This window comes from Hyaena hyaena, unplaced genomic scaffold (genome assembly GCF_003009895.1).
Source record: "Hyaena hyaena isolate Hyena2069 unplaced genomic scaffold, ASM300989v1 scaffold_48, whole genome shotgun sequence".
Lineage (NCBI taxonomy): Eukaryota > Metazoa > Chordata > Mammalia > Carnivora > Hyaenidae > Hyaena > Hyaena hyaena.
The window spans coordinates 2949808-2962909 of NW_024080680.1; the positions used below are offsets into that span (position 1 = coordinate 2949808).

General features: G+C 50.3%; 1 protein-coding gene across 2 annotated transcripts in view; it reads left to right on the top strand.

Annotated features, from left to right (window-relative positions):
- The first annotated feature begins 369 nt into the window (after window positions 1-369).
- EIF4E3 (eukaryotic translation initiation factor 4E family member 3) overlaps window positions 370-13102 on the top strand; it is a 39359-nt gene continuing 26626 nt past the window's right edge. Inside the window, exon 1 of one of the 2 annotated variants that reach the window (XM_039230553.1) lies at window positions 370-512. Coding sequence is in view for 1 of the 2 variants with exons in the window: in XM_039230552.1 (XP_039086483.1) it covers window positions 3635-3798 (164 nt within the window). In the remaining variant the exon portion in view is untranslated. Of the gene's footprint in view, window positions 513-3634; window positions 3799-13102 lie in introns of those variants that run through there. The other variant, XM_039230552.1, reaches the window with a different exon arrangement.

Consider the following 13102-nt stretch of genomic DNA (forward strand, 5'->3'; position numbering starts at 1 on the left):
TTCAGTGCCCCCAGGGCAGCCATAGTGCAATGGAAAGCAACTGGAAACAGAGCCTAGCTGTGCCTTTGAGTAGCTGTGTGACCTTGGGCAGGTTACTCGGCTTCTCTGAGCCTCTCTTTCCCCATTTGGAAAATGAAGGTGTTGGAATAGGGACCCCTGTCTAAGGCTCTTCCCAGCTCTCAAATCCTCTGATGCCTAGGGAGCATGTCAAGGGAGCAGACCACATTGTTACTAGGCAACCAGCAGGCACCCTGCCCAAGTTGCCTTGGTGACTGGATACTGGAGGGGAGGGGAGTAGCTGCTGCAGCTAATTGCTTAATTATTTATGAGTGCCTCAAGTCCTTTTTGTTGTTTTCGTTGCTAGGGGCTGTGGGGTCACCTTTTCTTCCTCCCTCCTGCTACCCCAAGTCGTCTGAGGTGTGTGTTATGCAGTGGGAGAGCACGTTGGCTTGGATCTCGAGCTACTCACGTTCTGGCCCTGCCTCTGTCATTTCCTAGAGCTGTGGCTTCGGGTAAGTCACCTCACCTCTCCGGGCCTCAGTTTCCTCATTTGTAAAATGATGGGTTTGCTTAGATAATCTCCACGTTTCCCTTCTACCTTGAATTTCTAATTCCTGCTGTCCAGCTGCAAAATGGGGAAGGGGAGGGGGATTGTCCTAATTTTTTTTTATCTTCTAAGGATGAGTCGGAAGAGCAGGAACAAGAGTTAAGTCTCTTACACATTTCAAATAGGAAGGGAATGAAAATTATGCCCATTGTTCTCTGCTTGCCTCTCGCCTTAGCCATGTTGCGGTCTGTTTTTTTAATCTTAAGGTCCTTTAACTTTTTTGTTGTTGTTGTTGGTATATCACCTACTTCCAAAATAGATTTGAGGGGTTCACAGTACAAGATGCGTATGTGCAATTAGGTGATTAAAAGTAACAATAGGAGTAAATTAGTATAAAAATAGTGATGCTTCTTCATTGCTGATAATCAATGTTATGGTTAAAACACGAAATGTAATTCTGAGTATCCTGGAAGCCAAAGCGAAAAGAGAGGGAGGTATATAATTGTTACTCACTGAAGAAAAATTGCCAGAATGTTCTTAGTTCTAAATCCTAGAAGTAACTTATCATGTGGTGCTTACTCTCTTTTGGAAACCGCCGATGAAACTTTTAAATTAACCCTTTGTTGTTGACAGTACGTTGACCTTTTGCTGCTGGACAGAAGGAAGAAACTGGACCAGACAGTCTGATGAGCTCTAATCTAATTAGTAGCCAAAAAGCCCCCTTTCTAGCTTAGAACTTTATAAAGACAAGTATCACTTAACAAACATGACTTTAGAGGAAACCGTTATTTATAAATCAGCAAATTCGTGTAACTGCTTTGGACAGGAATTTAGCAATATGTGTCACATTTTTAAATGCAGGCCCAAATTCTACTTTGCAGAGCTTACTCTGAAACAAACTTATGCAGCTGAAGAAAGACACTGAATATAAAAATGCTTATGGTAGCATTATTCATAAAAGAAAGTGGCTATAAACCACATCAGTCTTGAGGGCTAGTGAATTAAATCATATTACTTCTTTACAGTGGTTTACTTTGCAGCCCTTGAAGTGGATGTATATATTTGATATGGGGAAAAAAATCTTCAAATATATCATGTTAAGTAGATAAGGAGGTACAGTAATGGTAGAAAACGCCTCTGTTTCTCTTATCAAAGGTATAGATAGGTATACAGTTTCAATGTCTAGATACACGCTTTTATGTGCCTACTTGCAGTTTTCCGGAAGGAAGCTGTTAGCAGTGGTTTTCTCTGGGCGGGAAGATTGATGGCCTTCAGAGGGAGTGAGACTTGACTATTCACTGCCTTATTTCTACTATGTGGACCTGTTCATTTTCCCGTCAGAGAGGCAATAGCGCCTGACAGTTCAAAGCCTAGATTCTGAAATCTGAACACCTGGGTTCAAATCCCAGCTCTATCACTTACTAGCTGTGTGCCCTTGGGATTAATTTAACTTTTTCATTTCTCACCTATAAAATGGATGAATCCATAAAACAGTACCTTCCTCATTGGATTGTTATGAGGATTAAATGAATTAATAAGTATAAAATGCTCAGAACAGCCGAAACAATATCACATACGTCTTTTCTTGGGGAAAAAAAAAAAAAAAGGAAAAATTAAACAAAAACCCCTTCATCCAACCAAAGGGAACCCTAGGATCTCAGAACTGGACAGATTTTATAAATATGTCACTGCTTTCAGCATCATATGTTGTATACAAATTATGTTTGAAGCAGGGGTCACAAAGCATTGGTCTTGTTTAGCTTGTCTTTTTATCTGAACTTAAATACCTTTCGGGGAAAGCACCTATCTTGGGGTGCATAGCAGGCATTTACAATGCCTGTGAAGTCCCTGAACCCATCTGGTTTTACAGTGCCTCCATCCCACTGAATGCTCAGGCTAAGTAAGAGAAGAACATATGCTGGACCAGGTAGAAAATCTGAGAAGATGGGCCTCTACATCCACAGCTGTTAAAGGCCAGAGAGGGACTAACCAACATTCAAGCTTCGAGAGGCCCTCCGTGCCCTTACCAGCTATGCGTGTGAGTTCACAGGCCCCTCTGCCTCCTCTTTTGAGGGAGAGTGACAGAAACCCGGCAAGGAGCTGTGCTGGGAGGATTGCTCTTATTGGGACCCAGGAACCTCATGGCCGCAAAGACATCCTATGTCTTCGAAGTTCAGAAAGCAGAGGGTGTGTTCAAGAAGTGCCTGTTTTCCTTCTTCGTTGGTGCTTTGGGCCAAATCTGGAGGATTCAGACCGACTCTGAGAACCTTCCTTCGAAGCTGGCCACACCTGGGGCCAGACTTGGTGCCTGGCCAGAGACATATGGTGGCCCCGGAGAAGGTGAACTGCGAGGTCTGTTCCTTAAAATCAGCGGAGCTGGGTAACGTGCTCGGCAGGAGGAACACAAAACGGACCGATTACACCCTCACGCCGCGGTGCGTGGCTCCTGACGTGGGTCTGCGGGGCCCTCCCTTCCTGCACTGTTGGGCATCCCAGTTTCTTCGTCCGCGTGGCCGGCGGTTCCCCTTGCCGTCTCTCTGTCACGTCCAACTGCGCTTCCATCTGCCCTCCCGTCGCTCCATCCTCCAGCCATCTGCTGGCTTTCCCACCCATCCCGCAGACTGCTGGTATTTCTGGGCGCCCCTCCTCGCCTCCCAGCGTGTGCGTCGGGAACCCTCCGCGGGGCCTTGCGTGCGTCCAGCCCTCCGTCTCTCCGGAGCCCAGCCACGCGTCTCTCCGGCCCCCTGCCGGGCTGCAGGGGGAGCCCCCTCTCGGACCGGCCCCCTGTTCCCCGACCCCCAGAGCCGGCTGATCCGCACCCGGCCTCAGCTCTGCCCTCCCGCAGGCGGGCCCTGCCGTCGGGCTCCCCCCGGCCCGCGCGCCCCCGCCGCCGGGTGCACGCGGCTGCCACAGGGGCTCCCAGGCCCCGGCGGGCGGCGGGCGGCGGCGGGCCCGGGGCGGGGCGGGGCGCGCGCGCGCGGGGCGGGGCCGGGCGGCCGCGGCGGGGCGGGCGGGGGCCGGGGTGACTCAGCCGCCGCTCGCCCCGCGGTCCGCGCGTCCGCCGGCCTCGCAGGCGGGGCGGAGAAAATGGCGATGCCCCCGGCCGCCGTGCCCCCCGCCCGGGCCCGGGAGCCGCCGGGGCCCCGCGCCGCCGCCGCCGCGCCGCCGCTCGGCCTGCAGCAGCTGTCGGCGCTGCGGCCCGAGCCGGGAGAGGTCCCGCTGCACTCGCCCTGGACCTTCTGGCTCGACAGGTGAGGGGGCGCGGGGCCCGCCGCGTCCCGCCCCGGCCCGGCGGCCGCCGCCGCTTTGTCTCGGCGCGGCCCCCGGCCCCGGCCCCGCTCCGCGGCCGCCCGCGCCCCCAGGACGCGCGCAGAGCCGGGGCGGGAGCCCGGGGCCGGGCCGGGGCGGGCGAGCGTTGGGCGGCCTCGCCTCCGCGCGGGAGGGCACCGGCGCAGCCCCAAAAGTTTCGGCAGCACTCTGCCCCTCTCCTCCCCTGAAAGGAAGCGTGCCGGCGGGCGGCTGCCCCGGCCGGGCCCCGACCTCCGCGGTGACAGCGCTCGGGAAAGCGGACCGGCCCCCCGGGAAGTGTGCGGTGGTGGCGCGGGTCGAGGCCCAGCGCTGGCCGCCACCCCGCGCCCCACCGAAACTGCCGCGGACACCTCTCTGCATTCTTTCTCGAACACTGGGCAGGTACTTCCTGACCCGCTGCTGTGCAGCCCCCGCGCCTTCTGGGCGCTGGGACTCGGCGAGCCATGCCTCACTTGTCAGTGACATGGGGACAATTATAGCTCTCTCAGGGGACAGCTCAGGTGCCATCTCAGAAACGGACTACGGTCTCCACATTAGCACACCCCAAATCTTGCAAGCATTCTGGGTTCCCCCTGCTTTCCCCTATTTTTCTCCGTAATGCTTAATGTTGCCCCGTAGTATTATGTATGAGGCATTCTATTTTCAGTCCCTCAGCCCCTCAGTCCTTTCTCCTCTGTTAAAAGCCGACGAACAGGGACTTTGTGTTTGACTTTTGCTGTCTTCCAGCAGCCAGAGCTGCACCTGGCACATAGGAGCTTAAGAAGTTTTCGACAAATGAATAAATGCACTCACGCAAAGCCCGTTTTGGTAAATCCGTCACCCAGTGGGTGCCGAACAACGACACCTCAAGGCTGTCTCCAGAGTTTATGGAAATTGTGATGGCACTGTTTGTGTGGTTAGGCATTAGGGAGAAAGGTATATTGCTGTTTTCTGTGAAATTTACCTAGGAGACCCAAATCTGGTCTTTAAAAGCCTTCCGTAAAATGCCTGCAAGATTTTTAAAAAGTGATAATGATCGTATGAAGGGAGGTAAGTTCGTTCCTTTTTGTTGCCATTAGCACCCCTGTCTGTAAGAATTGTAACTCAGAGCCACTGCCTTTTCCGGGGCCCCAAAGATGTTGGGGGTGGGGTAGAATCCGCGAGGCTCCTTATCTAAAACATTTTCACTTTCATTATGGGATGACATTTTCCTGTCATAATAGGAGTGGTTTCGGCAAACTTTAGCCCCGTGAAATCCTGTGTCTTTGGTTTCAGAGATGTGCTGTAACTCTCGTTCTTTCCTGGTAATCTGTTTTCAAGGCAAACCTGGACCTCAGGTTTTGAGGGGGTGCCTTTTTAAACAGGTCACAAACTAGCCTACTTAAAGGCACAGTGTTTTAAAGTATGGTCCAAGATTTTAAGACTACATAACAGTAAATAACTTTCTAAGAATATCTGGGATCTTTGAGGATCAGAATGTAGTGACTTCAATGAAGACACAAACTCCAGCTCTCCTCATCTGTATTGCTGCATTTTTGTGCTCTGAAAGCCAGCACTCGGATGAAATAGTGTCCACAGTGTCCCACATTTGTAATAGAAATAATTACATTAATTTAGAAAGTGTAATTACTTCCAGCATTGTTCATTTGAGTTCATTTGCCTGATCAGTCACCCCACAGCTTGTAGTGAGCTGCCCTCGCTTCTCTGGGCGTCCATTACACGTCTGTAGGTGGGTCTCCTTCCCTTTGGAATTGTGAACACCTTATGTTCTAGAACTTCATTTGTAACTGTTCCTCCCTAGAGAAACAGGATTCTAGAGAGAGTAGTAATGTTCTCAGGAGAGCCTTCCGAGGCAACATTCACCGCAGCATAGCTGATGTCTGCCATCGAGGCCATCAGTTTTGAGTTCCACGGCATCTAGAGGCCTCCTGCCACCTAAAGCAATCCTTTGGCACCTACTACCTACCTGTCCATTTTAGCCTACTGTGTGACCACAGACAAGATCTAGTCCCACAAAACCCCTAGTTTCATTGTTTGTAAAATGGGAATAATCATTGGCTCTGTCTCCTGGGGGCTGTTCTAAGGATTACTGGATGAACATAAAACACTAACGTGCGTGCCTGGCATAGAGAAAGTGTTTAATAAATGCTGACAACTAACACTGTTACCTGAAGCTCCCAAATTACCAGCTCTCCCCCACGACACACGCTAATAGTCCTTGGTGGACCCTGTCTGAGCTCAGTGTTAGGAAGCCAGCAACCTGAACTCATTCCCCCTCTCCATGGATGAGTCAGAGAGTCTCTTAGTAGAGTTACTTGCATTTTTAATAGTAATTTCCAACAAGTCGTTATTTGTTGTTGTTGTCTTAAATGTGATGGTATGGCTAAGAATTCGAGCATTCGGGGGTATAATTCTGGTTGGGGGTGTGAGATGAAGAGCTTTCCTCCCCTTTTCTGGATATTTCAAGCCCCATCGTGTCTTGATCTTAGAGGCCACTCTTGGTTGCATGTCTCTGAGTGCTTTGCTTTCATCTCGTGGGACCCCCTTTCCTCTGAGTGTTGTTCGTGAGACTCAGCGCACAGGCCTCCTGTGCCCGTCCACACCAGTGACGTCATTCAGTCACAAGGCTTTTAGTTCCATCAGTATGCTGGTGATTCCCACAATTTTACACTTGTGCGTCTGTCTCCTCTCTGTCTCCGTGTGGGTGTCTGATACACATCTGAAGTCAACACATGTCACATGGCAAACCCACCTCTTCACTTTCTCTCCCCAGTTTGCCTTCCTCCATGTGTCCCATCTCGGATAAGAGCAGTTGACAGTAACTCCATCCTTCCATGTGCTCAGCCCCCGACTCTTGGAGACCTCTGTGACTCTCTTCTTCCTTTCCTTCCCCCGTTCCTTCTCTCTCCCCTACATCCACTCTCAGCAGATGGTGTTGATTCTACCAGAATCCATTTCATTCTCTCCACCTGCATCCTAAACCCTGAGCCACACCACCTCTCTCACCGGGGCCATTGCAGGAGCATGCTCACTGCTTTCCTGGCTTCAACCCTGGCCCCCTCTACTCCCTTCCCATCCCAGCAGCTGAAGTGGTCTCTCTCCTACCTGAGTGAAGAAGGCCTTTCTCTTCTCTACTTTCCTTTTTATTCAGAGCAAAAGCCAAAATACTTACAATAGCCCTTGAGACTCTATAGCATTCCATGTTCCCACCCAGTATGCCTTTCTCCCTCTCTCTCCTACCCTTCTAGCTCTTTCTCTGTCATCTCAAGCATGAGCGTTTCCCACCAGCAGTCCCCCCTGCCCAGAATGCTCTTCGCTCATGCACCTGCTAGCACCGTGCTTTCCTCTCCTTCTGGTCTCTGCTCAAATGTCATCTTCTCCGCAAGGCCTTCCTTAACCACTGATACAAAATGGCGTGCTCATCCTGACACACCCTCCGCGCCCCTGACCCTGCTTTCTTTTCCCATAGAGTCTGCATTTGTATGTCTTTCTTGCTGGAATGTCCGCGTCCCTGGGGTTCTTTGCACACCATTCTGCCCTCGGCTCCTGGATCAGCAACTGGCACAAGGCATCCCACCCTGCATGGTTCGGGGTTGTGGACTTGGACCCCTACTGGCTTCCCCTTCATAGGAAGGGGTGGTTCATAGGACTCCTGGAGGTTCATAGGATGGACCTTCTGATGATCATTGTAAATGCACCTCCCTTGCCCTGACCTCCCTACTGAGTTCTGGACACCCTGTTTGCTACATGCTGCTTAGCATTTTTCAGAGCCGGAATTTCCATTTGTTCCTTGACTCCTCTTCTCTCCCCAGTACACGCCTCCATCCCTTCCTGTGTTTCAGGTGGCTGATCCACTGTTGGAAACCGGGTTCTGTGTCTATGCCATCCCCTCCCCTGCGTGTCCCTCCCTCTCCAGGCCCTGTGCCCTCTAGCCCCAGGTAGATGCCAGTCTGCCTGCCCCCCAGTTCCTCCCTTCTCCCAGCACCCCCAACCTGGGCTTCTGGGCTTAGCCTTCTACCCTGCACCGGAACCCCCTGCTTGTCATTGTGCCACAGCAGCGGCTTGTGACTCCGTCTCCCACCACCCTGGGGGCCTCTCTTGGGGGCGTTTGTGCTTCCGGCACATGGGATTCCGGCTCTCCATCCCTGCTTTGACCAGAGCAGCTCTGACTGGTTTTGGCGGTGGTGGTTTGTTTTAGGAACGAGCCACTCTAATTTGAAAAAAGCATCCCGCAGCTCTAAAACAGAAACACAACCTAAAACCTGTAGATTACAGGGTATAAACTTCTGTATTGCTGTTTGTAACCTGAAGCCCACCTTGTTTTTAGCCTCATCCCCGATATCTGCCCAGCTCCAAAATACCACTCACTGTGTGTCTCACTGGCTTCAGCATGTCCAGTCTCTCTGGTGACCGTGGACTTTTCCCGCATCAACCATGGACTTGACATGCTCTCATCTTTGCCTCATGGTGTTCCTTCGGGTTGAGACTCCTCTCTCCCCCATGCATCCTTTAAGGCCTTGCAGAGATGCTAACTCTGTGATTGTCCATAAATAGCCCTTGGCCCAGGCAGGATGAAGCCCCCCTCCTTTGTGCTCCTCAGCATTTTTTATAGGCCACTCTTTGTATTAAAGATTATTGATTGCTTCTCTGTCCCTGCCTCTTGACCACAAGACTTGGACTGCCTCATGTCCGACTCCCCAGGGGTGGATATTGCAGTGCCCATAGTAGGTGCTTAGGGAGTATTTGTGTGCTTGTGTCCTTAGTCGCAAAGGTAAGCCAATCACATATGTCCCCCACCAAGGCACCCCATTGGGGTTTACCTCCCCCCAACCAGTGTTTTCCAAAATGTCATCCCTCTCCACTTACAGCTGAACCTCCCGGCAGTGCCGCTGAAAATACAGGCTCCCGACCCTGCCCAGGACCTGCTCTGTCAGACCTGTGAGGTGCCATGCACATTTGGAACAAATGCCTCGTGCTTCACAACTGACGAACTACTGCTCTGTTTATGGATGGGGCTAATTGCGCCTGAGTCTGTTGCCCATGACTTTGTCAGGGTTAAGAGTACATGCCCAATGCATCACGGTTCTGCGCCTCCCAGCAGGGATGTCTCTTGTAGTGCGTGCTTCCATAGCATCAGGAGAGATTTCCAGGAGGCTCCAGAGGGACCCCCCCCCCAACACACACACACACACACACACACACACACACACACACACACAGTGTGGTGCTGTCACATGCATTCCAGTGGTGTGCTCCGCCGTGACAGATCTGATAGGGCACGGGGCCAGGCTTGTGGGAGAGGATCCCCGAACCATCCTTATTCATAGAGTGGCCTTTTGGGACCAGGTGAGGGTAGAAGGCCGCATGGAAGGCCATGGCTGACTGGAGGAGAGTGGCTGGCATCCCGACTCTTCCTGTTCTGTTTTCCTCATTTTTGCCTTTCTCAGCCCGCAGCCTCTCTTACTGGCCCAGGATTTTATTTTCTGGAAGGGGTCAAGGGTCTCCAGGGAGCTCAGGCAGGGAAGGGCACCGACCAAGGGTATCATAACCTCGGTCTTTGGGTCATTGGTTCCTTCACACAGGTAAACCCTAAACATTCTCACTCAGAGAAGTGGCCAGCCCTCCCCTGGCAGTAGCTGCTCAAATTGTGTATTGTCCTTCTTTCTTCTTTAAAACATTTTTTTTTTATGTTTATTTTTGAGAGAGACAGAGCATGAGCAGGGGAGGGGCAGAGAGAGACGGACACACAGAATCCAAAGCAGGCTCCAGGCTCTGGGCTGTCAGCAGAGAGCCCGATGCAGGGCTCAAACTCACGAACTGTAAGATCATGACCTGAGCCGAAGTCAGACGCTTAACTGACTGAGCCACCCCGGCTGAGGGACTCATTAGATGCCAAGAGGAAGAGAGGTCCAGTTGCTGGTGTCTGGGAGCGTAGAGGCCAGGAATGAAAATAGATGGAAGCCTAGAAAAATAAAAATAAAATAAACATGCAAAAATAAAGCATTTAGACTACGAAGGGTGTTTCAATAGATGCGTTATTCAATGCTCCTCATAGGCCCTGGACCATTTTTGTCTGTGACTCTCAAACAGGAAGCTGTTGTGGCCACAAGCCACAGGTCTATCTAAAAGTGACTAAAATGATATCAGCTTTAATGAGTGAAGGCTGTACCAGGGGTGCTCTCCACCACAGAGCTGAGCCTGTGAAGATGTTCTCTCTGACGGCTGAGCTGGATGTTAGTAAATTCAACGAGACTGGCATTTAGGAGACCTCTTCCTGGCCGTAAAGCCTCCCTCTCTCAGGTGGTTCCCTTGGCTCAAATGAGATGGTCGCTCATACGAGGGGGAATATTGTCAGTGTTCATTTCTTTTACCAACCGTTGATCATGTGCTTGGACATTGGGTGTGTGTATGTGTTATGCGGATATATTGTACTGTACGTAAGCTTTCATGTCTTTTTCCACTTGAGCCTGTCAGTATTAACTCCCCTATACTTCATGGTGCTAGGTGCTACCCTGGCTGCTATACATAATCACCCACAAGGTTCTCACAATATTGAAGTAAGATGTGTCAGCAACATTTTACAGATGAGAAAATTGGGGCCCAGAGAAGCAATTTGACTAAGGTCACCCAGGTAACACAAAGTGGAAACAGGATTTGAACTAAGGTCTGTGTGACCCCAAGCACTGGTGTGTTGAACACCACTTCCCTATGAATATGAAGAGTGAATGGGACATAGTTCTCCCACATCTCATATCCTGAAATAAGGAAGCTAGATGGAACTTGAGAGGTAGTCTGGTCTTCCCACTTAATTTCACAAACGAAAAAACAGCTCCTGTTTCATGGGGAAAAAATTAAGCCGAGGACTCCCCACTCTAAAATTTGCAATGAAGAGACCCTTGCCTGAAGTCCATATTTAAGAGCTTGTGTAGGATTGTCCTTCACATTTAACGGTATTCCCATCTCTTTGGGTGATGACAAAAAATGCATCTGTGAGAAGAGTGATGTTTATGTGTTTTTGATGATGCTATCCATAGTTCATTAGCTTTTACTTCCCAAGTTGTTAGCATTTCTTACAGTGCCTTGATTTAGATGACACAGGCCAGCACATCTCAAACTTCAATATGTATACACATCCCATACAATCCAGCAGGTGTCCAGTGGGCGTAGAGATGCTCCCAAGTGATGCTACCAGTTGACTGCCCACAATTTGGCAAGGATGCAGGCAGGCTTTGGCGAATCCTTTCCAGCATCTTGTCTTCCTAAGAAGCATCTCCAGGTATCCAGGTCATTGGTAAGCGGCGCAGTGGCCTGCTAAGAGCTAGCCAGGTGACAGTAAAGATTATTTCCTGAAGTACTTGCGAGGGTCCTGTCTCCATGAGTTATGCATGAGCCTCACCTTTAGCAACCATGTCTTGAAGGGCAGGGTTGAATGGAGGAGGTACATTTGTATTGCAGGGAAGTCACTTGAGGACTGCAAGCTGCAGGAGGATTGAGAATGCTTGGTGCAGAGTTGTAGTCACGGCCCCAAGCAGAGGCTGGGTCAGGTAGTAAGTGGTCCATCTAAGCTCGTGAGGAAGAGCAAGCTTGCCAGCCACGCATGGTTCAAGTCCCAGCTCTGCCACTAGCCGACTCTGGCTTTGGCCAAGTTCCCACCCTCACACTTAGTTTGCTTTTCTGCAGGGTGGGTTTGCAACCATTGTGTACTCCTGGTGTCTTAATGAGGATGAAATGAGGTCATGCATGCGTGTAACACAGGACACATAGCCTTTTCAGGTATTGGGGGCTCAGGAAGCGTTTCTGGAATAAGAGAGGGGATAAAATGCTTTGAAGCCTTTCAGACTTTAATTGAGCTAAAGAGTTCTGTCTTTCGAAATTCTCAGGGACCTGCCTTAATGAATCAGTAAAGATGATTTGTAAGTAACACATTAACTTTTTGCATATAAATGTTGCTTAGGTGCCTGGAAACCATTTTAAGTAGAACAGTTGGTCCAGACTTATGGGGCTTCCTGCCTTCTCCTAACTCCCCAAATGAAAAGAAATTTAAGCAGTTTTACATGAAGAGTCTTAAGTTGCATTTCCTGTTATTCTGTTAGGCATTTGAAGACACACAGTAGTCATATAAAGCTAGATTTGCGAGTTTGGGGAGTAAGTAACAATAATTCCCCTGACATCTTTACACAAATCATCTCTACTTGGCGGACCTCAAAGGACGCCCTCTCTCTTCTGCCCTAAACCATCACAGCTTCTGGATCAGCCAAGTCAGAGTGGGAACAGCCCTCGGGGTAGCTGTGGCCCGAAGCCCAGAGACACTAGCACCTGGAAGGCTTTCTTTTCTGAAGAAGGACTGCAGGAGCTTCTCAGCTCTGTGAGTAAGTCTCACAGACTTGGGGTTCTAAATGGCTGCCCCACAGATGAGAAAATGTTCTCAGTATCTCTTAGCTCTAATTGCACGCTCATCGGTTCCTGTTTCTCTGACCCTGATGGTGACGATGTTGATGGTGATGTTAGCCACAATTGCATAGTAAATGCCAGGTGCTGGGTAAATAGAATTTAAATAGAATTCGGTCATGTCCTCTAAGTGGCAAAGCAGTGTGTGATAGAGACCATCTTCCCAGAAAGGGGAAGTGAGGGTCAAAGAGGGTCGGGCTTGTCACCCAGCTGGAAGGTGGCTGAGCTGGGCCTTGAACTCAAATCCGTTGATTCCAGAGGTCATCCGCTTAACCCCTCTGCTTCCCTGCCTTCCTGTTCCAGCCCTTTGTGTCTCGTTTGGTAAAGTATCTTCTTCACATGTCCAGCCCTGGGAAATGATGACCTGTACCTGTGTTCTTCCCAAAACCATGTTTGGGATATCGTTATTGCCAGGGCTTCTGGTAGCATCCATCCCAGCCCTGTGTCTCCACATCTGCCCCCCTGCCAACAGTGTGGCGAGGTGGATGGTGGTCGGGGAATGACGGGCCAGAGCAGGTGGTGGGTCCAAGGAGGAGGTGTAAAAGTATAAAAAGAGACGAGAGACGGACAAGAGGCTGTGTGTGACCACCCATGATGGCAGTGACTGGTTTTTACTGGGAGCCATCCTTGTCTAAGAGGAAGATCTTCGGCATCAGAGCTAGACAGAGCCTGGAAAGAACCAGACTGGCTACTTAAAAAGACTCACTGAGCCTCAATTTTCTAATTAGTAAAATAGGGATGATGACACCAACCTGACATCGTTGCTAAGGATTAGAGATAGGAGAAGCCAGACCCTCTCGTGTAACACATGCTCAATAA